The following is a 27,223-nucleotide window of genomic DNA, read 5'->3' as shown; positions in this document are numbered from 1 at the left end:
CAATAACTGGTACATCACTTACCTGACAACTTTAGGTCTGAACTGACTAGTGTGAAAACTCTTGACTCATACCTTCTAACTTCCAGATTTAGGGCACACAGTCAAGATCGTAGGGAGTTGACTTCAGTCCCAACAGTCAGGACGGCATGTTGTCTGGTTTCTACTATCTGCCTATAGCTCTATCCACGATGTGTTGTAGTAATGTGTATTCCTTTAAGACCAGAGTACAGTGAGGAGATGGTTGTTTTTTTTATACATGTTTTACTAATTCCTTTTGTCAGGTTAAGTTAGAATATATATTTTGTTTTCTTTTAATCTCAGCAGTTCTGACGGGGTTTATGTGCAGAATAAGTTTATTATAAATTTGCATGTCAAAACACAATTATAAAGTTTTTTTAAAGGAAAAACATTATTTTCACTTTTGGGTAAAAAGTATTTCCTTTTTAAATGTGGACACAAGATATAGAATTATGTTCAGCAAGTCATGTGTACACATTTTCAAGACATCTGGAAAATTAGCAACATTCTAACCTTCATGGTATCTGTACAGAGTATGGTGCAATCAATAACAGTACACTGTGTTACTGTTCAGCAAACTTACTGCATCCACTTGCTTTTCTTTTTCTGATGACTAATGTCTTATGACACCCAATGACTCCTCCTGATCACATAAAATATTGATGCAGAGCAGACTTTGTGTTGATTTCTTTTTTCCTCGCCTTGACAGCTCTTAGTTGCTTAATTGCTCAATTTATCTGCCAGTAAATCATATTACAGAACGGTTTTAAGGCTTTCTATTTTTCAGAACCTCACTTATACCTGTGGTAAAACACTGTCTTCAGATATTAAAGGTACAATGTAACTTTTCAAAGTAATTTGCTGCAACACTGCCACCAGACGTTTATCGTTAATCCTTTGGGCACCAGACGCAAAGTGTTAGTAACACCTCCTTTAAAGTAACTCAGCTGGGGTTACTTAATCCTAATGCAACTGATGTATTTGGTTAAGTTTCAGTATTTAACCTCTGAGACTCTTCTAGGTAAAATGTTACCAGACTTTTTCTCAGCAACAAATCATATTTTATAGTTGTGAGACATTCTCTCATCAGTAATGGGTCAGGCCATAATTAGTTTCCGCCTGATAAATGTCTTGCACTGTGTGCATCTATTTTAAGGATGCAGACACGCATTTTGTTTGGACTGTCAAATTGTTTGCCATTACATAATATAGAGAACAGACTGAAATGATTTCTTAATGGCAGAGAAAGTGCCAAGCACAATTTAATTGGAAGAGTAGACTAACTTTAAAAGTGAAACCAATTTGCCAAATAATTAATTTCTGTGTGGGTTTGTGTTGCAACAATCTATAGATTATCATATTTTTAAAATATATACATATAACTAGAATGGACAGATCGCTATTTGAAAAGCTAAAACCTGAGTGTCAAACCTTTATGGTTCAGAACATATGGCATAGACCAGCGGTTCCCAAACTGTGCACCGCGGCAATCTCACGAGAGTGCTGTGGCAAGCGCCAGTGGTAAGCAAGGCGGGGACTATTTGGTAATTATTTTGGCTTAGGTGTGCCTTGAAAAAATTATGGAGACCATAAGGCTGACTCGAACTGAGAAAGTTTGGGAACCACTGGCATATGCCATAACAAGTTTCCATGTATTGGGGCTCAGCTACAGAGTAGCACACTCTACTGACAGCTGGACAGAGAGCATCCATGTGGCATAAGTCAAAAGAAAATGCAGATGTCACTCACATACAGGACCTGAGAGTTACAGAGGGACAGACAGATTGCAAATGACCAATTACAGGTTACTGTTGCCAAGGCATCCAAGCCCTTAGTAATTATAAATACAAACTATTGCCTGCATTTATTTTAAGAAAACAGTTTATAATTTTCCATCATCATCATCATCTCAGATTTTTAGAAAGATGAATTTTATATATTTTTTCCTTTATCAAAAAATATGAAACATATTACACGTTCAAATGAAACATGATTGGTTGCATTAACATTATGTCGTTAGAACATTATATTACAAAGTTATTTAAAAACTTAAATTATTGCTTTTAGTGGAATAGCATATTGTACTAATTATATAAAAAGAGAAAGCAGCTACAGTCCACATTTTAGCAAAACTATCAATACTTGCTTTTTATCTTAATAAATAACTACAGAGTTTTTGGATTAAAACATATCTCCAACTACAACAAATTTACTTTTCTGCAGGACCAATTTGGTAGTTAAGTCATTTAATGAGCCTGGTTGTCAAAACACAAACATAGAAACCAATTTATATATGTTGCAGTTTATTTATCAAAATAGTTCCCTACATTGGAAAGTGTTTCAAGTATTAAATTATAGAGTAGCATAAAGCTAAAAAACAAGACTGACAAACACCCTTAAAGCTTAGTAAGGGTAGGGGGACACAGAAATATAAACAATAAAAGTAGTCTGATATTCAATGGTACGATCTATGCTATACGATAAAGCTTTCACTTTCATTCTATAGGTTTCTGGTTCTGTGAGTGGTCTACTGGTGAAAACAACTCCTTTCATATTTTCTTCCCTTATAGAAAAGGGCAAGGTAGGATCTTCATCAATTATAAGGAATGTTGTCCTTGGATGTAATATGCCATCCTGTGTGTATGCAACCAAGCGGATTAAGTCTTGATTAGCAGGAATGCCAAATGGAAGGGAAACCAACTTGTACTGCAAGGCATATGGGCTAAGAGCACATTCCAAATCATTCAGCGCACAATTCTTCAAACAATATCTGGTAGTGGGCAGAGATAATGAAGATCATTAGTAACAAAGTTTCTGGTACTTTACTAAAATGAAAAATAATTATCAATAACACATGACTATGAATATTGAAAACAATAAAACTATCAAATAAAAGTTAATGTTACTAAATTAATTCAATATAAATTAATAATTAAAATTGAATATGCAGGCTATGCTTTATTGAAACTGAAATAATAAATAAACAATAGTTAATGAACTCTCATCCCAAGTTATTTACAAATATTCAATGTCTGCAGTGATCCAGATGATTCTGCTAATGCTAACAAATAATTAATCAGTAAATATAAACTCTCATCATGAATACAACTTGATTAGTTAATTGATGAATGTTGTTCCAAACAAGTTATAGATTCTGTGTTTATTAGTATGGGCAAAAAAACTTTACACCAAAACTAATTTAACTGATCATTGCAACTTCCTCATATTAGAATAAAAATGTGTATGTCCTCCTTAACTCATCAAAAAAAAGTCCTAGATTAATTTCACATAAAATAATACAATAATAAAAGATGAAAGTCAACACTTCCACTGGAAAAAGTGATTTAGAAATAAAATAAAAAAATAAATAGAAAATAAATATACTTGCTGGACTGAAGTAACAATTACATCTTGACTATAGCATAACTATTATGCTGAGAGTTTATTTTTTGATTCAAGATCACACACTTAGTAAAGGTACTTGAAAGAGATATGAGGAGATAAAGACGCTAGATTTCCACTCTCCATAAGAGACACCACTCACCACTCAACACCTATGTTTTTTGGTATAATACCAGGATTTGTGTAATATTTTCCACTCCAGCTCATCATGTCCAGGGCCAGGAGTTGGCTAGGCTGGGAGGCAGGGGGGCATCTGCTCCCCCGAGCCAGTCCCATAGTGGGCTACCTTGGGCTGGGTCACTCGGCCATCTGCATTTCTTTCCTTTAAAATGTTCCTAATAGGCTGCTGAGTCAGGCCCTCCCCTGCCCAGGACACTGCTGTATATACCATTCCTTCCATAACCCAGACCCAGCTATTGAGCCATTTGAACTGACGTTTAAGGATCCTTGTTCTTTTATTAAGATCTACATGGATTCATTTGACCTCTATTTGTGTGTGCCTATGACATATATCCGCATGATATATCTGTTTATATTACGTTAAAATATCCCTTTTCAATGACTTTATATAATATATGTATTCATTTTATGATTTGTTTTTAAATAAACAGTTTATTTTATCCTGAGAGTGCTAGGGAGTTTATCTTACTATTGATCAACACACAATATCATTCATCATCATCGTCAACATTTATTTATATAGCACCAGCAGATTCCGCAATGCTTTACAATTGGGAACAAACTATAATAATAAAACAATACTGAGTAATACATACAGACAGAGCGGTAAGAGAGCCCTACTCACAAGCTTACATGTATATACTCATTTGTAATATGTATCTCTCTTCCTTTCCTTAATTGCTGTTCTTATTATAATAATGTGTTTACATTTTTTATAAAAATGTCAAAGGTTGATTCCACCTAAACAGTCATTTGTATCTAATGTTCTCCCTCCCCCGGAAGTTATGGGAGACTAACCACTGGCAGTGCTGTAATGCCTTCCTGTCTTGGTATTGACAACCAGAAATAGTTTAAATTCAAAGCGTCCTGCATCAGTTGCTGACTGGATGAAATAACTTTACACAGCTGTCGGTTTAAGAAACTGACACAGGGCTCTATGAACTCCTGCTGATTGTAGAACTATTGCAGCGCTGGCTAGATTAAGTTCTCTCAAACTGGGGGAGTCCCTGACATGGGAGCCCCTGTTCTAGTTGTGGGAGGGGAGCATATTAGACAAACAATACAGTTTAAATTGTGCTAGCTTTTATAATATTAGGAACAACCAAATACATAATATGTACTAAAATCTCTAGGAAATGTGGAGACAAATGGAGATTTTAATTAAACTAATTAAAAATGAGCATCAGTATGAATACCATACTGATTCAAAGAAAGAGTAAGAAGACATGTATGGTAGTAATTTCCCAGCATGTTAAATTCATTACGAAATGTAGCATACCCAGAAGAAGAGTCCCGGAGATAGTTTGGAGGACAAGGAGTGTCTATGCATTGGTGGGTTCCTCTCATGTTGAAACACATCTGGTTTACCCCACATTGGATGTTTTGTACAAGGCATTCATCAATGTCTGTTGGTAGAAGGTTAAATTAGATATTACTTTTGCTTTCAAAAAAATTAAAAGGTTTTGCCTTTTGCTCTGATCCATAACTAATGTTGTTCAAAGAAAACACATCACTGACACACCCTATATATGACCTATTTCCTCTGGCAATCACTTAGTCTGAATTTCTAAAAAGGAGGAAATAACACATTCTGAACTGTGTTCAAACTCTGAAAGAAATTTTAGAAGTGCATTGTTTTATATTAAAATGTCATGCATTTTACAGCTAAGCTCCTGTTTACGTTATACTCATTACCAGTAAGGGAACATTGTTAATAGATGAATTTATTATTCTACTGCTGCAAGGCTGAGCAATGGCCCCAGAGATCGGAAAGAGGAGGGTACTGACACAGAGTTTAGTGGCCTCTGCATCTCTGACTGTAGCTGCAGATTGACAGTCTCTTAGTTTCTGCCAGTAAGTGCCCATGGCGTCAGTTGGGTTCATGTTTTGTAAGATGGGGGTGCAGTAATATAAGAATAGGTGTTGAAAATTCATGGAGATACATTGACATAAAGGGGGTATTGAGGGATGTAGAGATGGGTTCATTGTGTGAAAGAGGTGGTGCAGGCGAATAATGCGGATTTGAGTACGCAGACATGTTATTCATTCTGACCAAAATGAAAGCTGAGGGACTAAAGGGGGAGGTCTTCTGTGATTTACGGTTGATATAAAAAAGTTATTAAACTGCAGGTGTATTTGATGTTACTGAAATTGCAGGTGTTTTTGAATGTAAAGCCTGTAATCAAGATAAATCACATCACACCTTTTTCTTAATTTTAATGTAACCTTACAAACAACAAAATTCAAGTGAAAAACAAATGAACATATTTTAGGAAAAATAAGTGAAAATAAAAACCCTACAATATGCTGGTTTCTCATGTGTGTACATGCTTTCATAATAGGGCTGTAGCTGTGTTCAGAGTTATCAGTCACATTCAAAATCATGTTCATAGGTTATTAGCATCCTCCTGCCAGCAATGAAAGTTACTGTGATTAACCCCAAATAAAAATCAGCTGTTCCTGTTCAAAACATCTGCAGGACCTCATTGTTGTACAAATCAGGGGTTTAGTATAAAAGAATTGCATTACCATGAAAAACTATGAAGACCATTATTAATACGCAGATAAAATGTGGTACAAAAGAACAATGCAAAGATCAGGACGTCTCTCCAAAATTATTTGCAGAATGTTTCACTCCTGACAGTTGTCACGCCAGTCTTTCTACACCCATTTCTGCATGGTGACAGAAGTTGGCAGACATGGCTCAAGGTCTGTGCCTTGTTAACCCTCTCATATTTGATGAAAACATTGTAGACAATTGGCTCCAGTTCAGGAAGGAATGGAAAAGATACTACATCGCTAGGCTGTCTGAAAAGTCAAAAAAGGTACACACATATTCTTTACTAAATCTGTCTGGTATAGAGGCAGAAGATAAAGCAGACACACTTGTCTATGAGGATGGGGAGAATAATGTGGACCCCAAAGTACTTAAAAAAAATTTGAGGAGATATGTTTACCAGTAAAGAATTTAATAATGGACAGCCATATATTTAATACCACAAACAAAAAGCGTGATGAAAATGTGCAATCATATGTGTGAACATTAAGGCTACTAGCAGAAAAATGTGAACTAATCAGAGACAGAATTGTTTGAGCTATTAATAATTATACTGTCTGCACACAATTATTAGGAGAAAGAAATTCACTTTAGAAACTTCCAGCATATCTGCATGCTTAATGAACAATCTGAGAGGAGTAGAAGAGGATGGAGGCAGCGCACACCACCACAGTACATGCAATGCCAAAACTGTGACCTGAACAGCAAAAATGCCCAGCTATTAACGCTGTAACTCCTGTAATAAATGGAATCACTTCGAAAAACGCTGCAGTTCCAAATACACAATGGCGAATAGCACGCCACGTAAAACACTGAGGGAAAGGCAGTCATATAGAGTCAATAACGTGGAGATGAGTCCATATCTGCAAATGTGATATATTGTGAGAGTGTAGATCTGGTCACTGAGAAGGGAGAAATCTTTACTAGCCTCTGTGTCAAACACAACAGAGACATGCTGAAAATAAAAATTGACCCTAGTGCCAAATGCAACGTCATGTCAAGAATTCTCCTGCACAGAACATACGCAAAGGCATTAATTGACCAGACAGATTCAGTAAACCTTGTGGCATATAGATGTCAAATCATTAAAACTATGGGCACAGCCACACTAGAGTTCACATCTGCGCCATTACAGTCCATATGGTACAGCCAGAAACTCCAGAACTAAAGGAATTCAAATATCTGCTGGGCTGAGATACCATTGGTAAACTCCCTGTCATTTACCACATGTGGCTGGATGAGTTAATTGTCCCCACACTCTGTGCACATTGATGCATCCCTTTGCCATGAAGGACAAAGTGCTTACTGAACTAGACTGCATGACATGGCTTGGTATAATTACTTCAAGAGAGGAAGCAACACAGTGGGTCTCAGTCAGGGTATCTGCAGTGAAAAAATACGGGTCAGTCAGACTATGCATAGACCCCGTGCACCGTGATTTTGGGGGTTACATTATGGTAACATGAGGTGAAATGGTAATGCATAAATGTCGCAATGCAATAAAATCGTAAAGTTCCAGGTGACCCATTGAATGCTTGCTACATTTTCAAGGCTTACCCACACATGGCAGGGGAGTTTGTAGTTTGCATACCCTTTTATACTTACAATTGCATTCTTGTGAAGTTTTCTACTGAATTTTAATAAACTTGACTTATATAGGACATCATACCTTGACATGTCTTTCCGTTGGCCATTAGCTGATAACCCGTGGGACAAAGACAATGATGACTTCCGAGAATATTTCTACATTCGTGCTGACACGCATCTTGCTTTTCACATTCATTGATATCTATACCATAATTTAAAATTGTTAAAACCATTTAAAAGTGCAACACAGACGCAAAGAATATATTGATCCACATTTGACATACCTAGACAAGGCTTCCCAGGACCTTCAGACTTGAACCCACGGGGACAAGTGCAAAGATAACTGCCGTGCGTGTTTTCACATATTTGATTGCTTTTACATTGATGTGTAGCATCTCTGCACTCATTGATATCTAAGATAAATACAAAAGTACAAATAAGCATTATACACACTTAAAGGTTTGCAGAGCCTTGATTACCCCTTATAAACTCATTCTAACAACGCAGGAGAGCACTGACAGAGACAGCATTCTCATTTTATGATGACGTGACTGTCCAGTATGTTGGAGGATGGATAGGGGTGTGAGTTTGCAATGCTGGACATAATCAAATGCTCACTGCTGAGGACCCATTGCATTTTTTATGTACATACACATGGGGTAAAATATATTAAACTGTGTTTTTTTTGGTCAGAGAAGGGTCCAAACTCAAATCACTGACAATGTATGGTGATTTAATAACACCCAAACCATAGGCAGTTTAGGCAAAAGCACCATGAAAAAAGTTATTTAAAAATGAATTGTAAAAAAAAAACAACCTCCCTCCCAATCCTGACTAGGCCGTGCTACTTAGCACCGATCCAGGTCTTCTAAGGAAGGGGGGCCGAACAAACATTTAGGTCCCCGCACCTATGCATGCCCAACCCAATACTGGTTGCCCTGGCCAGTGGATACGAGGACAAAAAACAAACATTGTGCCCATTTAGTGATTTAATAATTAAATTGTGCCCCCATTAAAATTAGTTAACTAATTAATGCTCCCTTTAGTATATTAATAATGAATGCCCCTTTTTTTTTATCACGTTATTAATACATGATTACTTGATTTCATAAATAATATATGCCCCCTTGATTACATGCATAAGTAATATAGGTTGCTATTATATTATATTATTTAATATTATATGCCCCTTTTTTCTGTTCTGCAGTGGCCTTAATACTTACCTAGTATCTTCTTGTCTTATTCTGCCATTCATCCATTGTATAAATAAAAAAAAATATCAGCGAAGTGGAACGCTCTCAATGCAAAAGAGTTAAACTACTTAATACATGGGCAGCCAACCAGAAGCAATCTCTAATGCGTCATATTGAGTGATCACTTCTGATTTACTGCCTGTGTATTAACTAGAAGGGCTCTATTGCTTTGGAGCTTTTTCCAGCAGATTGTAAAAGCACAGATTCATACATCTTGCAGCGTATTGTTTTACTGTAAAAATCAGGTTGACAATTTTAAATGTGATGCGTTTGAAAATGGTGGGTTTTCAGAGGTTTGTTACCAGTTAGCACTGTCATACAACAGCTTGATATATTTCCCCCGTAGGTTGTTTGCTCTTTTTTTACGCATGCAGAATCTAAAGTGAGTAATGGTGAGGTTAAAGATATACTTATAACAATTATTCAAACACTATATGGACAAAAGTATTTGGCCACACCTGTTAATTATTGAATAGAGGTGCTTCAATCAGACCCATTGCCAGAGGTGCATAAAATCAAGCACTTAGCCATGAAGTCTTCATTTGCAAACATTTGTGATACAAAATGGGTCATTCTGAAGAATTCAGTGACTTCAAGTGTGGTACTGTGATGCCACCTTTGCAATAAGATGGTTCGTGAAATTTCATCCCTGGAAGCATTTAGGAACAACAGCAACTCAGCCATGAACTGGAAGACCATGTAAAATCACAGAGTGGGGTGAATGACTGCTAAGGCGCATGGTGCGTAAAAGTTGCCAACGCTTTGCTGATTCCATAGCTGAAGAGTTCTGAACTTCCATTAATGTAAGCACAAAAACTGTGCGTCGGGAGCTTAATCGAATAAGTTTCCATGACCGAGCAGCTGCAAGCAAGCCTCACATCACCAAGACCAATGGCAAGCGTCAGATGGAGTGGTGTAAAGCACACAGACATTGAACTGTGGAGCAGTGTAAACATGTTCTGTGGAGTGACGAATCGTGCTTCTCTGTTTGGCAGTCTGATGGGCGAGTCTGGGTTAGGTGGATGCCGGGACAACGTTAGCTGCCTGACTGCATTATGCCAACTGTGAAGTTTGGTGGAGGAGGGATAATGGTATGGGGCTGTTTATCAGGGTTTGTGCTAGGTCCCTTATCTCCAGTGAAGGACAATCTTAATGCTTTAGCATACAAAGTAATTTTGGACAATGCTATGGTTCCAAATTTGTGGCAACAGACTGGGGAAGGCCCTTTTATACTCCAACATGACTGTGCTCTAGTGCACAAAGCAAGAACTACAAAGACAAGGTTTGATGAGTTCGGTGTGGAAGAACTTTACTGGCCTGCACAGAGCCCTGACCTCAACCCCATCGAACACCTTTGGGATGAACTGGAACGGAGATTGCGGGCCAGGCCTTCTCGTCCAACATGAGTGCCTGATCTCATAAATGCTCTACAGCAGTGGTTCCCAAAATTTTGCAGTTCGCGGCACCCTTAGAGTCTCCAAATTTTTTCAAGGCACCTCTCTAAAATAATTACTGAGCAGTCCTGTTTTAGAAATAGTTGGGTCAAAAAATTGTAATAAGTATTTAGGTAATAACAAAAATACTTATTTAGTTGTATGCAAAAATGCCCCTCTGCATCCAGACACTCTGCCCCCTCTGCATCCAGACACTCTGCCCCCTCTGCATCCAGGCACTCTGCCCCCTCTGCATCCAGGCACTCTACCCCCTCTGCATCCAGGCACACAGCCCTCTCTCACGCTGTCCCCTCCTCTGCACTCTGTCACACTGTCCCCCCTCCTCTGCTCTGTCACACTGTCCCCCTTCTCTGCCCTCTCTCACGCTGTCCCCTCCTCTGCCCCACTGTCCCCCTCCTCTGCCCTCTGTCATGCTGTCCCCCTCCTCTGCCCTCTCTCACGCTGTCCCCTCCTCTGCTCTCTGTCCCCATCCTCTGCCCTCTCTCACACTGTCCCCCACCTCTGCCTCGCTGTCCCCCTTCTCTGCCCTCTTTCACACTGTCCCCCTCCTCTGCCCCGCTGTCCCCCTCTTCTGCCCTCTCTCACGTTGTCCCCCTCCTCTGCCCTCTCTCATGCTGTCCCCCTCCTCTGCTCTCTGTCCCCATCCTCTGATCTCTGTCCCCCTCCTCTGCCCTCTCTCACACTGTCCCCCTCCTCTGCACCGCTGTCCCCCTCCTCTGTCCCGCTATCCCCCCTCCTCTGCCCTCTGTCACGCTGTCCCCCTGCTCTACTCTCTGTCCCCCTCCTCTGCCCTCTCTCACGCTGTCCCCCTGCTCTGCTCTCTGTCCCCAACCTCTGCCCTGCTGTCCCCCTCCTCTGCTCCGCTGTCCCCCTCCTCTGCCATGCTGTCCCCCTCCTCTGCCCGCTGTACCCCCTCTGCCCCGCTGTCCCCCTCCTCTGCCCTCTGTCACACTGTCCCCCTCCTCTGCCCTCTCTCACGCTGTCCCCCTCCTCTGCTCTCGGTCCCCCTCCTCTGCCCCGCTGTCCCCCTCCTCTGCTCCGCTGTCCCCTTCCTCTGCCCCACTGTCCCCCTCCTCTGCCTCACTGTCCCCCTTGTCTGCTCTGCTGTCCCCCTCCTCTTCTCCGCTGTCCCCCTCCTCTGCCGCGCTGTCCCCTCCTCTGCTCTCTCTCCCCCTCCTCTGCCCCGCTGTCCCCCTCCTCTCCTCCGCTGTCCCCCTCCTCTGCCCCGCTGTCCCCCTCCTCTGAGCCGCTGTCCCCCTCCTCTGCCCCGCTGTCCCCCTCCTCTGCCCCCCTCCTCTGCTCTCTATCCCCCTCCTCTGCCCCGCTGTCCCCCTCCTCTGCCCTGCTACCCCCCTCTGCCCCGCTATCCCCCTCCTCTGCTCCGCTGTCCCCCTCCTCTGCTCCGCTGTCACCCTCCTCTGCCCCGCTGTCCCCCTCCTCTGCTCCGCTGTCCCCCTCCTTTGCTCTCTGCCCCCCGCCTCTGTCATGCTGTCACGATCCCTCTCACTCTGCCCCGCGCCAGCCATAGAAAAAAGAAAGAACACAAAAACGTACCAATCCGCGCGGCGCCGGGACCCAGCATCCACCTCTCTCCTGCAGCTGTCACTGACGTCGATATTCAGTGACAAGCTGTGGGAGAGAGGTGGATGCTGGGTCCCGGCGCCGCGCAGATTGGTAAGTTTTTGTGTGCTTTCTTCTTTCTATGGCTGGCCCGCGGCACCCCAGTGACAGCGCCGCGGCACCCCTGGGAGCCGCGGTGCACACTTTGGGAACCGCCGCTCTACAGAATGAATGGACAAGAATTCTCACAGAAACACTCCAACATCTTTTGAAAAGCCTTCCAAGAAGAGTGGAAGCTGTTATCGCTGCAAAAGGATGACCAACTCCATATTAAAGTATATGTATTTGAATACAATGTCATTACAGTCCCTATTGGTGTAATGGTCAAGCGTCCGAATACTTTTGCCCATATAGTATATAATAAATACTAGAAGAAGGCCAAACACTAGTCCCCAAGGCCATTCTAAAGTAAGGCACTTTTGTCCTGCCATATAGACAATCATGATAAGCACCTCTAGGAATAACCATCTATATTTTCCACTGCATTGCTTCTTTGTAGCATGAGTGACTATTACAGTTGTATGACCTGGAATCTCTTAAATATCATGAATAATTTCCCACAGTCCTTTACTAGCTGAATTTATATTTTTAATTGTATATAGCCCACAACATATATTTATGAGACTTGTAGAAACCACTCACCTACACATGAGCCATTTTCTACCTTGGTAAATCCAATCGGACATAGATCGATGCATTTATAACTACCACGTGTGTTTTTGCAAAGTTGGTCCGCCCTACACACAGTCTGGCGGCATTCATTTAGGTCTTCAAAGAAATATAGGTGTCAGTAAATTCTTCAGTACTTTACATCTCACACAATATGCATATGTCTCTGTGATAGACTGTAGGCTTGCAAGCACAACCTCTGCAGGGTAGATTTAAATATGTCACATCTCTACACATTTTGATGCACACATACTATTTACCTGCTGAACATTACAGATTAAAAATAGCTAATGTGACATGTGCAAAAGTTAAAGCACACAACCAGTCAGTACTAACCGATCTGCAACAATATTTAAGTCTGGGGACTGTGAAGGACTCTCCAAAACCTTAACGTTTCATTCCTTTTTTTACTGAAAAATCCAACCCCTTTACAGCTTCAATTTCTTCACTAACTCAGGGACATTCACTTCTAGTAGCTGTTGATATTTAGTTGAAGTAATTCTTATTTCCACCTGGAAAAGATTTTCCTGTGCCACTTGTTGCCAATCAAGCCTAAAGCTAATAGATCCACCCTATGCTTCACAGTTGGCAAGATTTTCAAATACTTCCCCTGGTTTTCTCAGTCAGTTCATAGCACATTGTTCCAGAAAAGTTATGGCTTATTTAGATATTATTTTGCATACTTCAGTGGTTGCCTTTTGCGATAAAAAGATTCCTTCTGTCAACTCTTCCATGCAGATAATTTTTTGTGTAAATATTGCTGCACTATGAATCTGTGGACCACTTCATCTTAGCATATCTGAGCAGTTTACAAGCAGTTCTACCAGAGACATTTTTGTTGGTCATCATCATCATCACCATTTATTTATATAGCGCCACTGATTCCGCAGATCTTCCCTTCATCTGACAGTTTCCCCTAACTTGCATTTATTAATAATAGTGAGAATTCCAAACTGGAAGCATTTAGATATTTTTTATAGGTTTTCCTTGCTTTCTAACAGTGAATTATCTTTATTTCCAAGTCATCTTACAGCCTATTAGCGAGTGTGATAGAACAATATTCTATAAGACGTTAGAAGGGTCAGAGTATTTGTTCAACACTGAAATTGTCTTTTCTTGATTACATTTAAGGCTTAACAGGTCAATCAAGATTAGAAGCCTTAAAAAAAAAAAATCTTATGAATCAAATGGGAGAGAGCCAAACTTTTATACTTACATTCACTGTTATTTTTCCCAAACCATAATCCAACTAAGGAAATAAATACTGGTTGTACATTAAAATGTGCACATATTGGATGTTTAGGTTTGTACCCTGCAGAGGTTGTTGAAAAATTGTTTCACTTAGACATTCAGTTAAACATACAATTTGACCATGGATGGCATAACATTTTCATACAATTTGTGTATGTGTGTGTATTATGTTTCTATAAATAATGGGATAATTTGTTTCATTATTTTATCCTGCCCCACTATCATATAGTAACAATTAACACTGAATCCATACCAAAACACCTTTTGCCTTTCAAATGAAAGCCTGGATCACACCCACAGTGATAACTTCCAATGCTATTAAAGCAGCGCTGATGACAAGGGTTTGACTCTTGGCACTCATTGATGTCTGTAGGAAGCAAAAAACAATATTAATATCAAGGTAGATTTTTCCAATGCTTGAGAAAGTAGGGTCTAATTCTAATACTACCTGAAATATTACCTGAATCATAGTATAAAGAAGACGAGGAGGAATCATAGCGGATCCAGTGGGTAATTATTTTTTTCAGTCTAAAATAGCTCTCAGTCTTAAGGGTCTATTTATTAAGCTGAGGTGAGCCAAGAATCCAGAGAAAACAGTTATTTTGAATAGAGAATGGTCATCGCAGTTCTTCTTTCAATTTATCTTCCAGCTTAACCTATGTTACACTGGTCACTGCAATCACCATAGACTTTTATGGGAACTGAAATGTGACCAAATTTAATCAAGATGACATTAACTTATCTTTCCATACAGGCCCATCGTAACTGGAGAAGCCAATATGGATCCAGTGCTGTGTTCCATCACTGTGGACATGTGCAGCTATGGCGGCAATAGCCACACTTCCTCCTTTCCTCTGCCAGCGTTAGGCTGCTGATGAAGGATTTTTAGTTGGTTTAGGAGGGGGAGTTTCACCAATGAGCCCTGGCTTGGTAAATACTAGCTGTGCAAAATGATACTCACTACCAGCCACCAATGTTAAATAGGCACCTTAGTGTCTCTAGAGTTCATTGTTTACTCCCTTACTGGTGGCACATTTGTAATAAATAAGAATGTTACAAAAATCTAAATATTATATATCTAATACACATCTAAGCAAGGATATAGGATGATTAGCAACAATATCTATTGATATTGCCATAAAACATTAATTTCTTATATTTCTCACTATAAGGTGCACCAACATTTCAGATATTAAAATAATTTATAAATCAGATATACATACTCATGCATGTAGAGACTGGCACATATCAAGCATACATGTGTATATTAAGACATACTTTCTAATCTGCATACAGTTTAACAATGGTTTCACATGTATTTCCCATTATTACAAACTTTATTTAAAATGTAAAGGATTTGTCTTATGTTATGAAAGGTGCATAGTTAGGTATACATTTATTGAGTACGTTTGTATTATTACCTATAAGATGGATTTTATTGGGTATATCTGAATGAATAAATTTGACTTGATCTACAATAATGGAAAACATGAGTCTCTTAAGGAATGCTGAGAGGTCTGAAACAGTCTTGGATATAGCAGCAAAACCAATCCTCCTTTTGTCTCACAAAGTACAATTAGAAATGTGTCTGCTATTTCAGACACTGCCATTATTACCTGTTTGATGGTGCATCATTCTTTTAACTTACAGAGGCACCTGTTCAGTGCATTTGATGACATTTTGCTTGTCCTTGCCACCACCAACCAGGTGTCCCTTTCTGTGTGTTTATTCATCCTGACTCCGTTTGACCTTGACTTGGCATGGCTTGTTTTCAGAGTACAATGTTGACCCTGATGTTGTCATGTTTACTGACTATGATATTATGCTGCCTGCTCCTGACTACAGTATATAATATGTCCTGATTCTATTATTTCATTGTCCTGCCCCTTGTCAGCTGCTGTCTAGTAGGACTATGTGAATAAAATCATCACGTTTAAAGGAAGGACTTTAAATGCCATTCTGACAAATGCATCTATAAATCCTTCTAAAGCAAGCTAAGTAAAGTTTGTTATTGCCTCTGATTTCCCACCAGGAGAGACTGTAGCTGGAGTAATGTCAGCATTGTAACCTAGCTTGACCACTGCGTGATTCACAGCGATGGAAAGGAAGAAAGGTCTGTGGACTTTGTGGTATACACTAGGCTGCAAAGTTTTGGAGGAACAGTGGATTAATGTCCATAGCACCATTAGCAGACACACTTATCACTAGTAGTTTGCGCTGGCTCAGCTGGGAAAGAGTTTAATGAGTACTCCAATAGTCACCTGGATCTGGTGCAAAGAGGCAATGTGCTGTGCTGCGAGATACCCATAGGTTGTGGTCCCCCAGGCTAGCCCCATTAAGCATTTGATGAAGTGCTAACAGAATGAAGACCCAGAATGTACTCTGGGACAAGCCATACGTCAGAGCATAGAGAAGCTGTGATAAGCAATTGGTTATCAGAACAAATAAGCACACACAGTTTTAGGACTGAACTAACACAAGACAACCTTTTGCTCAGGATATTATTTGAGCAGATGACATCAGTGACCATGTGAAAGGTAAACAGAAATGTGCATAGATGCTAAGTGTGTAGGGATCTGTTTAATTGCCATAGGTTACAGATCCCTATTCCCGTGAAACCCATTTTCAAACAGGTCCCCATACAAACTTACTTCATTAATTTCAATTTCATACAAGAGGCTTTCACCTACACATAATACAGGGCTTTCCATGGGGACAGGCACTGCCATATTTAGGATGGGTGCAGCAAACCAGTATTTAAAAAAAGATTTTCAGGCAAGATCTGCTGTACTGGTATTTTTGAAACATCTCTAGTATATAGCAAACCAGCCAAGACGGTCCCTTTATTTCTGACTCACTGGCATAAAAAGTTAATTAGACAAATATTTATATTGAACTTGGATATATTTATACATAATTATTTTATAACACCTAAAGTGCCCTTTCCCCAAAAGTAAACAAATCTAAGTTTTCTAACATCTTTATAATGTAACCCTTTCATTCGCTTTATTGAGGCTGCGTACCTCTGAACCCTCTTGAGTTTTTACATGTCCTGCTATGGTAAGGTAGCAACATTTAAGATACGGTCTAACTAGTAACTTATACTATGGTAATACTATGTTTGCTTTATGTATATTTATCTATCCCAGGATTGTATTTGTCTTTGCAGCCATCACTTGGCACTTAGAGCTGCTACTCAGTTTCCTGTCAACTAGTATTTCTAAGTCCTTTCCCAACTCCATTTTTCCCAATTGATTCCATTTAATATGTAAGTAGCATAGCTATTGCCAAGGCCTATATTTATTAACACTATATTTCATTAAAAATCAGTATCTTATCTGCCATTCCATTGCCGAATTTGCCATTTTGTTTAAATATTTTGGTAGCAAGTTACTACCCTGCTCTGTGTTAATAAAATTACAAAGCTTTAGTGTCATGAGCAAATATTGATACTTTACTTCCTAAGCAAGATACACAGTTATAAGTAAAAAGACTAGAAAAGACAGAGATCAATATTGATCCCTGTGGTACACTACATATATCCTTTATTACATGTGGATGATTGTCATCTGGGCTAGGTGCTCTGTCTATGGTATGGAGGAGCAGCGTGAAAGAAAGATAAGTCTTACAGCCGCGTTGAGAATAGAGCAAAAGGGGGCGAGATGGGAGTGGGGGAGGCTGGTGAGGAGAAGGTTACAGTAAACGAGACGGGAAATAAACCTAGCATCCTGTTCTACAAGCATTTTAAATGGAAAAAAAGATTCTGCCTAACATTAGTGACATGTGAATTCAGTGATATCAACTTAATAAAACAATTTTGAAGAACTACAGAGTATGCAGGTGCAATATAAATACATGTTAAATGTTAATAATGTTAATAAAATGTAGTTATCACACATACTATACCTTGACAGTCTAAGCCATTAGAGGCAGCTACGAATCCAACTCCGCACTTCAAAACACATATATAAGAACCAATGGTGTTTTTACACTCTTGATTTTTACGACAGATAGAATCTTCCAATGCACACTCATCAATGTCTATGAAAACATATTATAATGATATATTTTAAGTTAGTACTTCTATCACAAGAGTATGCTGCAAAAACATATATCACATTTGTGTGTTAATAAGAATAGAAAATGTAGGGCTTGTATACAGTTAGTGCTTCTCATGTGCCAATGCTATATTCAGCCTGACTTGATTCACCATAGGGTGAAAGCAGTTATACTGGAATGGGCATCATTGGTCAATATGAGGTATGAGCAGTGGTCAATGTGGGAGGTATAAGGTGGTATTCCTTACTGCCACTTCTAAAGTTCCACTTCAACCACTGGGTATAACATACACATGGGGCCTCATTTAGAGTTAGAAGTAAATACAGTTGGAAGATGCAAGTTTCTTGATCTGCTGCAAAGGAGCAAATTTAAAATGTGTGGGCAGATTTACAAATGGGAGGTTGTTTGCATCCTAGCTAAATGCTATATAGAAGTGTTATAATAAAGCTATTTATATTGGATGCTACATGCAAAAGCAGGCAGTATTTTTCCTGCATGCAAAAAAGAATTTCATTTGCACCTTTTGCATCTCAGCATGTTTTGTCCAGGTGCAAATGTTTACCCTTTAGTGGGATTTGCTCCTAGCTGTAAATGAGGTCCACAGTAAAAATTCGTATGCATTCAGCACATCCTATTGTCTTATATGTGGCTCTATCTACTATTTAATATGAATGCTAGTGTATTCAGTGGACACATTTTTCTTTGGTACTAATGATCACTTTACCAAGTACCAGTTATGTCATGTACATGATACTGGCAATTGCGCAAGCAGCAAACTTACAAACTGGTGCACGGAAAGCAAACTAAATGGGTGCTTAGTGTTTAATTTAAGGCTTCTTTTTTTTTATCAATATTTGATGATGACATCAGACATTGAAAAACTAGTTTGTATTCTGGGAATGGCAATACAATCTTCTTAAAGGACCAGTAAACCTGAATATTATATATTTTTATAATGAATGCCCTCTTTGAATCCTCCCCACAACCCCAGCAGTACAAGGATAAAGTGAGAAGCCCTGTTGTTGGGAAACAGTTTATCCATCATCACATGAAAGATCAGTTGCCTTCCTCTCTCCTGACCTACAGACCTGAGGGAGACAGCTGGGACTTCAATGGAGTATAGCAATAGTATAATATCAGCATTACACTGGGAGAGGAAATGACGCGTTTAGCCATGTAAGCTAACACTCCTGATTACCCAAGATGGGGATGGCTGTTTACCAGGCTGGTTCTACCATTAAACAAGGTGAAGATCTTCTCTCAGGCAGCAGCTTCCTAAGAGTGGCAGATAGCTGGTTTATACTTTGCATCCTGGCCCACAACATGCATATCTGTACTTGGCAGAGTGGTAAAAAATATTAGGGAGAAATGTGGCTATTTGTAATCATCATATATGTAATAACAGAATAGTCGCATAGGATAGGCCCTACATGTACACTAGTTTAACTGACAGTATAACAGCTTACCGTGACATGTCTTTCCATCGGCTGAGATCATGAGGCCTTTGGGACAAGAGCAGTAGTAACTTCCCATAATATCATGGCATGAATGTGAGCATGGGTTGTGGGTGGCACATTCATCATCATCTGGAAGTATTCAATAAATATGTGTTACACGGCCTACACAGCTTACACAGCCATTTGTGGAAAATCATTAAGGGCAGAACCCTGGCACAGACTGAAGAGACTAAATAACTGTAAAACTAAATCCTAAGAACAGTTGGTTTTAAAACAATGTCTGAATTCTATACAGTCCTTCTAAAAATGATTTTAGTTACTTCCAAAGGAAGTTTACAATATTAAGCCCATATACTTACCTGCATTATTTTTCCAATTCAATGACTATTGTGGAAATCTTATCAATGACTGCTAAAACTGCTGAAGCACATAAACTTAAATCATATATTGCACCTAAATAGATATAACACTTCTAGATCGGTAACATATGTGAGATAGTGCTGAGATGGAACATCTACTCAGGATGCCTCGGTAACCAATGTAATTCTGCAAGATTTCAAGATATCCATACAGGAGTTTTTCTCTCCACTCTATGGAAGATGTTACACAAATTGTCCTCATACATACAGCACACAGAAGGCATAAATCCAGTACAGCAGTTGGTGATGTCCTGAGAACTGTTATCCCAGAATCCACTACTGGCCACAACCAGAAACACATGCACAATCTCTTTCAAGGGCACCACCCTAGGGATATCTGCCAGTAATGCTGGCCAATGGGGTGTCTCCTAACATTACTACCTCAACTAAATATATCTGAAACTGGATGCTATAGAAGACTGAACATAAAACCACCAGTCCAAAGTCCATCAGTGGAAGATTAAAACCACTGGTTACTGCAGATGGGACCCGCTCGCATAGCTGTTTTAATGCCGGCAGTGTGACTCTCTGCATTTTCACTGTCTGCAATCACACTGACGGTAATTTTTTTGGCCGTGTCTGTGTCTTGTCCATGTAGGTATTTAGACTGTTGGGATTATTTTGATGGTGGTATTTACACTGTTAGGTATTTTCGCCATGTCAGTATTTAAACTGTCAGGATTTTCGTGTCAGCATTATTTCCGTCTGCATTTTCACCGTCGGAAATTCATACCCAACCCTTCTGCAGTTATAGTAGAGAGAGTAATTGTAGATTAGCCTACTTTGACACCTATGTTGAAGGTTACACTGCATTTTATTGTCATGAACAAGATATACCATTCAAGCCTTGGTTCTCTGGTCACATATACCTCCTGTTCTGCACTCAAGTCTTTGAATACTGGTTTTGATGGGTAGCATATCTTCTTGCACCGCAGCCCCTTCCCCTTTACATCTCCCAGTATTAGTCCTGAGTGCCTCATCAACCAATCGACCTACCTACATATAAGTACATTAAACACCCCGTTTCTTAAACTGCTATGACCAACTTGAAGATCAGAGTTTGATTCCAATCAAGGCTCTATCCATGTGGAGTTTGTATGTTTTACCCTTCTCCGTGGGTTTCCTCTGGGTGCTCTGGTTTCCGCCCACAGTCTAAAAACATGCTGGTAGGTTAATTGGCTACTAACAAAATGAACCATATTATGTGTGTGATGAAATTAAGTAAAACAATGTAAGTTCCCATGGGAAGGTGTTGATGTGAATGATTACTTATTCAATGTGCTGTGTAATATGATTGACACTATATAAATGAAATATAATAAATAAGGGTCTTAATAACCCATGGAAATGCAGTACAACTCTTGCATATTTGATCTGCTTTTAAAAAAAAACACATTTCCTAATTCCTCATACATAAATTGTTTCCTCTGGGCCATTTTGCATCATCAACTGTTCAAAAACAAGACGTGTTTTTTTCTACTAGCAAGACATCTCCAACTACTTGACAAATGTACTGATCATGGGGGCAATTTTCTAGGCCTGAAGGGTCTCAATTTTTTCAATATATGCACCCCCACACTACTCTCACCACTGAGACCAGGCCTCTAAATATTTGGGAAACTTTGCAAGACAAACTAATATGAGCAACATGGCTGTGTAGAGCTTTGGCCATTCTATGTGATAAATCTTCCATAGGAATGTCCAATCTGAGAATACATGGAAACAAATAGTTCACACAAGAGGTTAAGTCAATTCCCTGCTAGCCACTAGATCTGCAAAGACTTACTCTCCATTAAACAGCTTTTTCATGACCATGGGAAAAAGGCAGGATATTAGCTAATACTATTCAGGCTGTGAGATATCCCTTCTGAGATTTAGTTCAACAGCAGGAAAAAATGTTGGGACTCATTTAGAAGTGGATGCATTTGAACAGGTACAGTGACAAAATAATTGAAAAGGGGATGTAATAATATACTACAGCAGCTATATTGGAAAACAGTTGCAAAACATTCTTTAAATTAAACTATCCTATATTGCCAGGAAGACAATGACTCAGAAATGGTGTCAATGCCCATTATTTGAGCCATTCTGGGCAGTAGTTCACATTTTTAATGACCTCATGGCTGTTAATCTTGCACTGTCTGCATGAACCTGTTTATTGAATCTCTTCTTTTCAGGTATTTACAATGGTGCAATGCATTAGTAACTCAGTACATTGCACCATTGAAGATTGAAAAAAGCTCCACCCCCCAATGATCTCACAATGGAAAGATAGGGTATGGAGAGTACTTGCAGTAGAATGGATCACTCAGGAAGTAAATAATATAAACTACACCATAGAGCATATCAAGTACTCATGGTGCTACATATTTCGGATACACACTTACATTTTTTCTTTTGGATTATATTTCAATTTTTATGCAGCCTTCACTATTGCCTATTTTGCCCCTCCATCTCTACTAACAGGCCTGCGTTCCACTCACATTTCTTAGATTTTGACTGTTGATTGATAAATGATTGTGAATTTTGTACTTACAGATCATCTTACATATTTCATATCTTACAGATATGACAAACATGAGTACAATAAATATAGTGACAGATACAGATAATAAAAGTGACATGAAAACATTAAAGCAAAGTAACGCCTCCATGAACGGTCATGAGCTAGCAATAATAGCATATGGGTATCAGAGGATACAGCTTAAGACATGACAATGAGGTTGTACGATGGAAACAGAAGTGAGACATAAGAAGGAGAGGACCCTGCTCATTAGAGCTTACATTCTAGTGGGAGGGGGTGACAAATGGGGCAAGAGTGAAAGTGGTAAATGAATGAGGCGGAAGTCGTGGACATGAGGGTTTAAGGGGTAGACAAGCATGAAGAGGTGAGATTTGAGGGATCTTTAAAAGATTGTAATTTGGGAAGAGTCTGTTAGGACGAGGCAGGAGTTCTCTAGTTGTGGAGCACCACAGGAGAAGTCTTGGAGACTGAAGTGGGTGGAGGTTATGAGGGGGGAAGAGATTTGAAGGTCAGAGTCGGAGCAGAGTGGACATGCTGGAGTGTATTTCAGATATTAATTTTAGATTATTATAGGATTTTTTGTTCTTTACCTGCACAGTAGAGTCCAGAGACATCACTAAATCCATTTGGACATTGGTCATCACCTTTGGGTAAAATCAATAAACTGTTAACAAAGAAACTAATGAAAAACTTTAAACAAAAGTATAAAGGTTTTCCTGATTGTAGTACAAAATTACATTCAATTAATCTTCCTTTGCAAAATTAGAATTAAAATTTCTCCCTCACTAAATTTTTTTTTATTTTACAGCCATACAATCAGGGATCAGAATTCTAACTTTATTATAGAGAATCTTGATAATACAGGATATAGCAAATGGCTGACATACAGGGTGTGACGAGAGTAGGGTGCCGGGCACAGTGAAAATTAGGTTAAAATTTGCATTCACTCTCAAAGTCACTGCCAAATAGCTTTTGCTAAAATGTATTACCATGTGTGTGTTGTGTTTTAACTACACTATTCTTAAATGATGCCAGGTGGGTGTTTGTATATACTCTTCCAGCCATATCATGCCCCTCTGCCCCCGTTTGGTACTTGTGCAGCTAACAGCAATGGCACGTCCATCTGAGTGGAAGTTTTCTGCAAAGTGAGAGGGAATTCTGTTCTCTATTAGTCTTGCAGGGTAAGGATTAACTAATTTCACAAGATCAACTCTGCAAATGCTGGCATTTAAAGATACGGCTGTGTGAAGATTCAGAACAGGGCAGAAGCCACAGAGCGTATGCCATATTTCTCAATGAAAATAGCTAATAGAAGCGAGCGCAGAGCTGATAGATAATGTGCCTTATGCATTTAAGGTTGGTTATTTGTAACGAATCCACAAATCAACAAAAAGTCAGGGTCACAGGCAAACAGGCAAAGCTCACAACAGAAGATCAGGCAGACAGGAATCCAACAGTAGGTCTGCAACAGCACAGGACTGGAAACGCTATAACCGGCAGGGAGGCTAAGCCCTCCCTGCCCTAAAAAGAGCCAAACAGGACCTTACCCTTCAAGTATCCCCAGAGGCTGCCTAGTGAATTAACTGGCAAATTAATTAGCCCGCAGGCTGTTTATTCCTATGCGCATGCACCTGACTGTCCAGCGTTGCTGGGAAGCGGCGCTGCTCAGAAAGCATCCTGACCATTGACAAGGAGACGATTGGGACAATGGGAAGTGAAAGTAACTTCCCAGCTGTTGCCGTGGCAGCCGGGAGTCCAATGGAGGAAGTGAGCCGCGGATCACCACGGCTCGTGACAGTACCCCCCCTTGAGGAGGGGTTAAGGAACCCCGACCCACGGAACCCAAGACTGTTCCTCTAGGCCATGGCCTTTCCACTGGACCTAAAAGTGAGTCTGCCCCTGGACTCTCTTGGAATCAAGTATCTTTTCAATTAAAAATTCCCGATGTCCTTCCACAATGACTGAGTGAGGCCTCCGAGATTGAAGATGTTTAAACTTGCTTGAATAAATCACAGGTTTGAGCAAAGAGCAATGGAACATGTTTGGAATCTTCAGAGAGCAAGGAAGTTTTAACCTAAAGGCCACATGATTAACTAGCTTAATAATAAAAAGGGGGCCAATAAATCTAGGTTCGAGTTTTTTAAAGGGTTGTCTGAGCCTGATATTACGGGTGGAGAGCCAGACCTTCTGACCTACTTTGAAAGAGCAGCCTCTACGGTGTTGATCTGCAAATTTTGTGGACTGAAACAAGGCTCGCGTATAGCAGAGTGAACTTTCTTCCAGATATTCTTAAGACTAGAAGCCATGGAGCGTATGCCAGGGAGACCAGAAGGGTTAAGAGAAGCCAATGAGTTAGACCTAGGATGGAAACCAAGATTGCTATAGAACAGAGAGATACAAGTGGAGGAATGGCAGGAGTTGTTGTATGCAAACTCCGTCCATGGTAACAGGGCTGACCAGTTGATGTGGAATTTAGAAGTATACAAACTTAGAATTGCTCCAGGGATTGATTAACCCTTTCAGTTTGTCCATTGGATTGTGGATGGTATACTGAAGAAAGGCTGATGTTCGTTCCAAGGAGTGCACAAAAAGACTTCCAGAATTGGGCAATAAATTGAGAGCCATGATCAGAGACAATGTCTAACAGTAGACCATGGAGCCGAAAAATGTGCTGGACAAAAAGTGACGATAAACTCTGTGCACTAGGAAGTCTGGGTAAAGGTATGAAGTTAAACATTTTACTAAAGCAGTCAACCACTACCCAAATAGTGAAAAGGAACACATAGATCCTCAGTAAATGAAAGGTCCAATAAGAAAGAGTCAATAGGGCACACTAAATCATGTGCCTCGGCTCTGTAATAACTTAGGAGCTCTGAACCACGCTCTCACTAGTACTGAAATTGTAGAAAGTCAAAATGGTAAGATTTCTATTTGCATATGCAGATTGTCATGCAGACCTAGGTGAACCTCCTCCTTGACTCCTAGGTCAACTCTTTTCCTGACTTATTAGGGCAGGAACAGGAAAAATTACCTTTGATGCCACAGTAGAGACACAGAACTTTGATTTCTTCTTCTGGTTTTTTCTTCTGCAGAAAGACGGTAGGCTCCTAATTGCATAGGCTCTTCAATGTCCACTGATACAGCAACAAAGGGCGATGATGAACAGTAAGGTACCTCTTTATCCTCTGTCAATTTTGATGGCGAGCTTCATAAGATTTTCCACAGATGTTGGAGAAGGATACTGTACTAAAGTGTCCTTGATCTGCTCCAACACACCTAAGTGAAATTGACTTTACAATGCAGGATCGTTCCATTCACATGGAAGGAAGTTATACCCTACAAGTGGACTTATATATATATGTAAGTTAATTAATGGTTTATATGCTATTCCATCTCCTGAATTCTCTCTACAATTGTGGTGGTGTCAGCATTGGTTAATAATAAACACATTGTGTTTAGTGGTATTTCTGGGTGTCTAAGACCTGTCATTGGTGGTTCATTCACTAACCAAGTAATTTTCCACTCTCTGTTTAAACCCACTTTTACCGCCGCCTGGAGATATTATGAGTACTAAAGAGGTTATTTGATGGAATACCTGATACAACAAGACCTATAAAGGAACCCTACATTTTATTTATAGAAGAGAAAAGAAAGTTACTTTATGGTGAACATTGCACACGTTTATTCAATGGTTTTGATTACACAGTGGTATCGTGTTCATCTTGCTACATGCGCCTTTTGTACTTTTATGTTTGATTTATTGTTGAATATAGTGACATTCATATGTGTATTTAGGCAGCCATTTAGTAGGGAGCGCTATTTTGGGAGAATCATCCTTGCTATAAGATCATCGCCTAAATTTGGCGCAGTATTCCTCAGCAGAGCGCCGACCTTGCTTTACGGCCCTAAGGTGAGCCTCGGCTGACGCCATCCGTTCTGGATCATCATAAAGCAGGCCCAAAGCTTTAAAGAATGCATCAACAGACTGTAACGAAGGACTAGCAGGAGTCAGACTGAACGCCCAGGACTGGGGGTTACCTTGGAGAAGAGATATTATAATACTGACCCTTTGCTGCTCTGAACCAGAAGAACGGGGTCTTAGCCGAAAATAGAACTTACAACGTACTTTAAAATTGCGGAACAAAGCTCTCTCTCCAGAGAAACGGTCTGGAAGATTCAACTTAGGTTCTATAGCAGGTGCCAGGGGAACTTGCTGGGCTTGCGAAGTCCTAGAGGCTTCCTCTTGTGCAGACAAATGATGCGACAGTCCTTGGACCATCTGGGACAGGGTTTGGATCTGTCCTGCTAAGACTTGGGCTGGAGAGGGATTCGTCCCATTTTCATCCATTAATAATCCTCTCCAATAAGTTCACTGGCCGGTTAAAATGTTAGGGCTCACAACTACCAAGATGAGCTTTTAGAACAGTTAGAGTAGAGGTCTTCACCTCTAGCAGCCACCTTTCCTGTAGAGCTTTATATGCTCACAGGTACTCAGATACCCCCAGGTCATCAATGATGGCTGTAGTGCAGATGGAACCGGAGGCGCTAGCCCAGACTGGCAGGTCGAGGTTAGAGGTCTGTAGCAAACAGGCAAATCGATATCCAGGCAGAGGTCAGGGTAACAGGCGACACAGCAAAGTCCAGAATACAAGCTAAAAGGTCAGGGTCACAGGCAAACAGGCAAAGTCCAAGGTAAAGGCAAAAGTCACAACAGAAGATCAGGCAGACAGGAAGCCAACAGCAGGTCAGCAAAAGCACAGGACTGGAAATGCT

General features: G+C 40.0%; 1 protein-coding gene across 1 annotated transcript in view; it reads right to left on the bottom strand.

The window, feature by feature from the left end:
• Positions 1-1,969: 1,969 nt before the first annotated feature.
• The window catches only part of HMCN1 (hemicentin 1), a 295,243-nt gene continuing 269,989 nt past the window's right edge, over positions 1,970-27,223 (bottom strand). The window contains exons 98-106 of the mRNA XM_075182670.1: positions 23,041-23,094; positions 19,517-19,636; positions 17,898-18,032; positions 14,245-14,358; positions 12,714-12,839; positions 8,029-8,157; positions 7,827-7,946; positions 4,880-5,006; positions 1,970-2,788 (exon numbers count right to left, since the gene is read on the bottom strand). Coding sequence (XP_075038771.1) covers positions 2,422-2,788; positions 4,880-5,006; positions 7,827-7,946; positions 8,029-8,157; positions 12,714-12,839; positions 14,245-14,358; positions 17,898-18,032; positions 19,517-19,636; positions 23,041-23,094 — 1,292 coding nt within the window. The 3' untranslated portion in view covers positions 1,970-2,421. The remainder of the gene's footprint in view (positions 2,789-4,879; positions 5,007-7,826; positions 7,947-8,028; positions 8,158-12,713; positions 12,840-14,244; positions 14,359-17,897; positions 18,033-19,516; positions 19,637-23,040; positions 23,095-27,223) is intronic.

Source organism: Mixophyes fleayi, chromosome 8, assembly GCF_038048845.1.
Source record: "Mixophyes fleayi isolate aMixFle1 chromosome 8, aMixFle1.hap1, whole genome shotgun sequence".
Taxonomy (NCBI): domain Eukaryota; kingdom Metazoa; phylum Chordata; class Amphibia; order Anura; family Limnodynastidae; genus Mixophyes; species Mixophyes fleayi.
The sequence above is the reverse complement of the archived record's forward strand: the minus strand, read 5'-3'. Positions and strand labels throughout refer to the sequence as shown.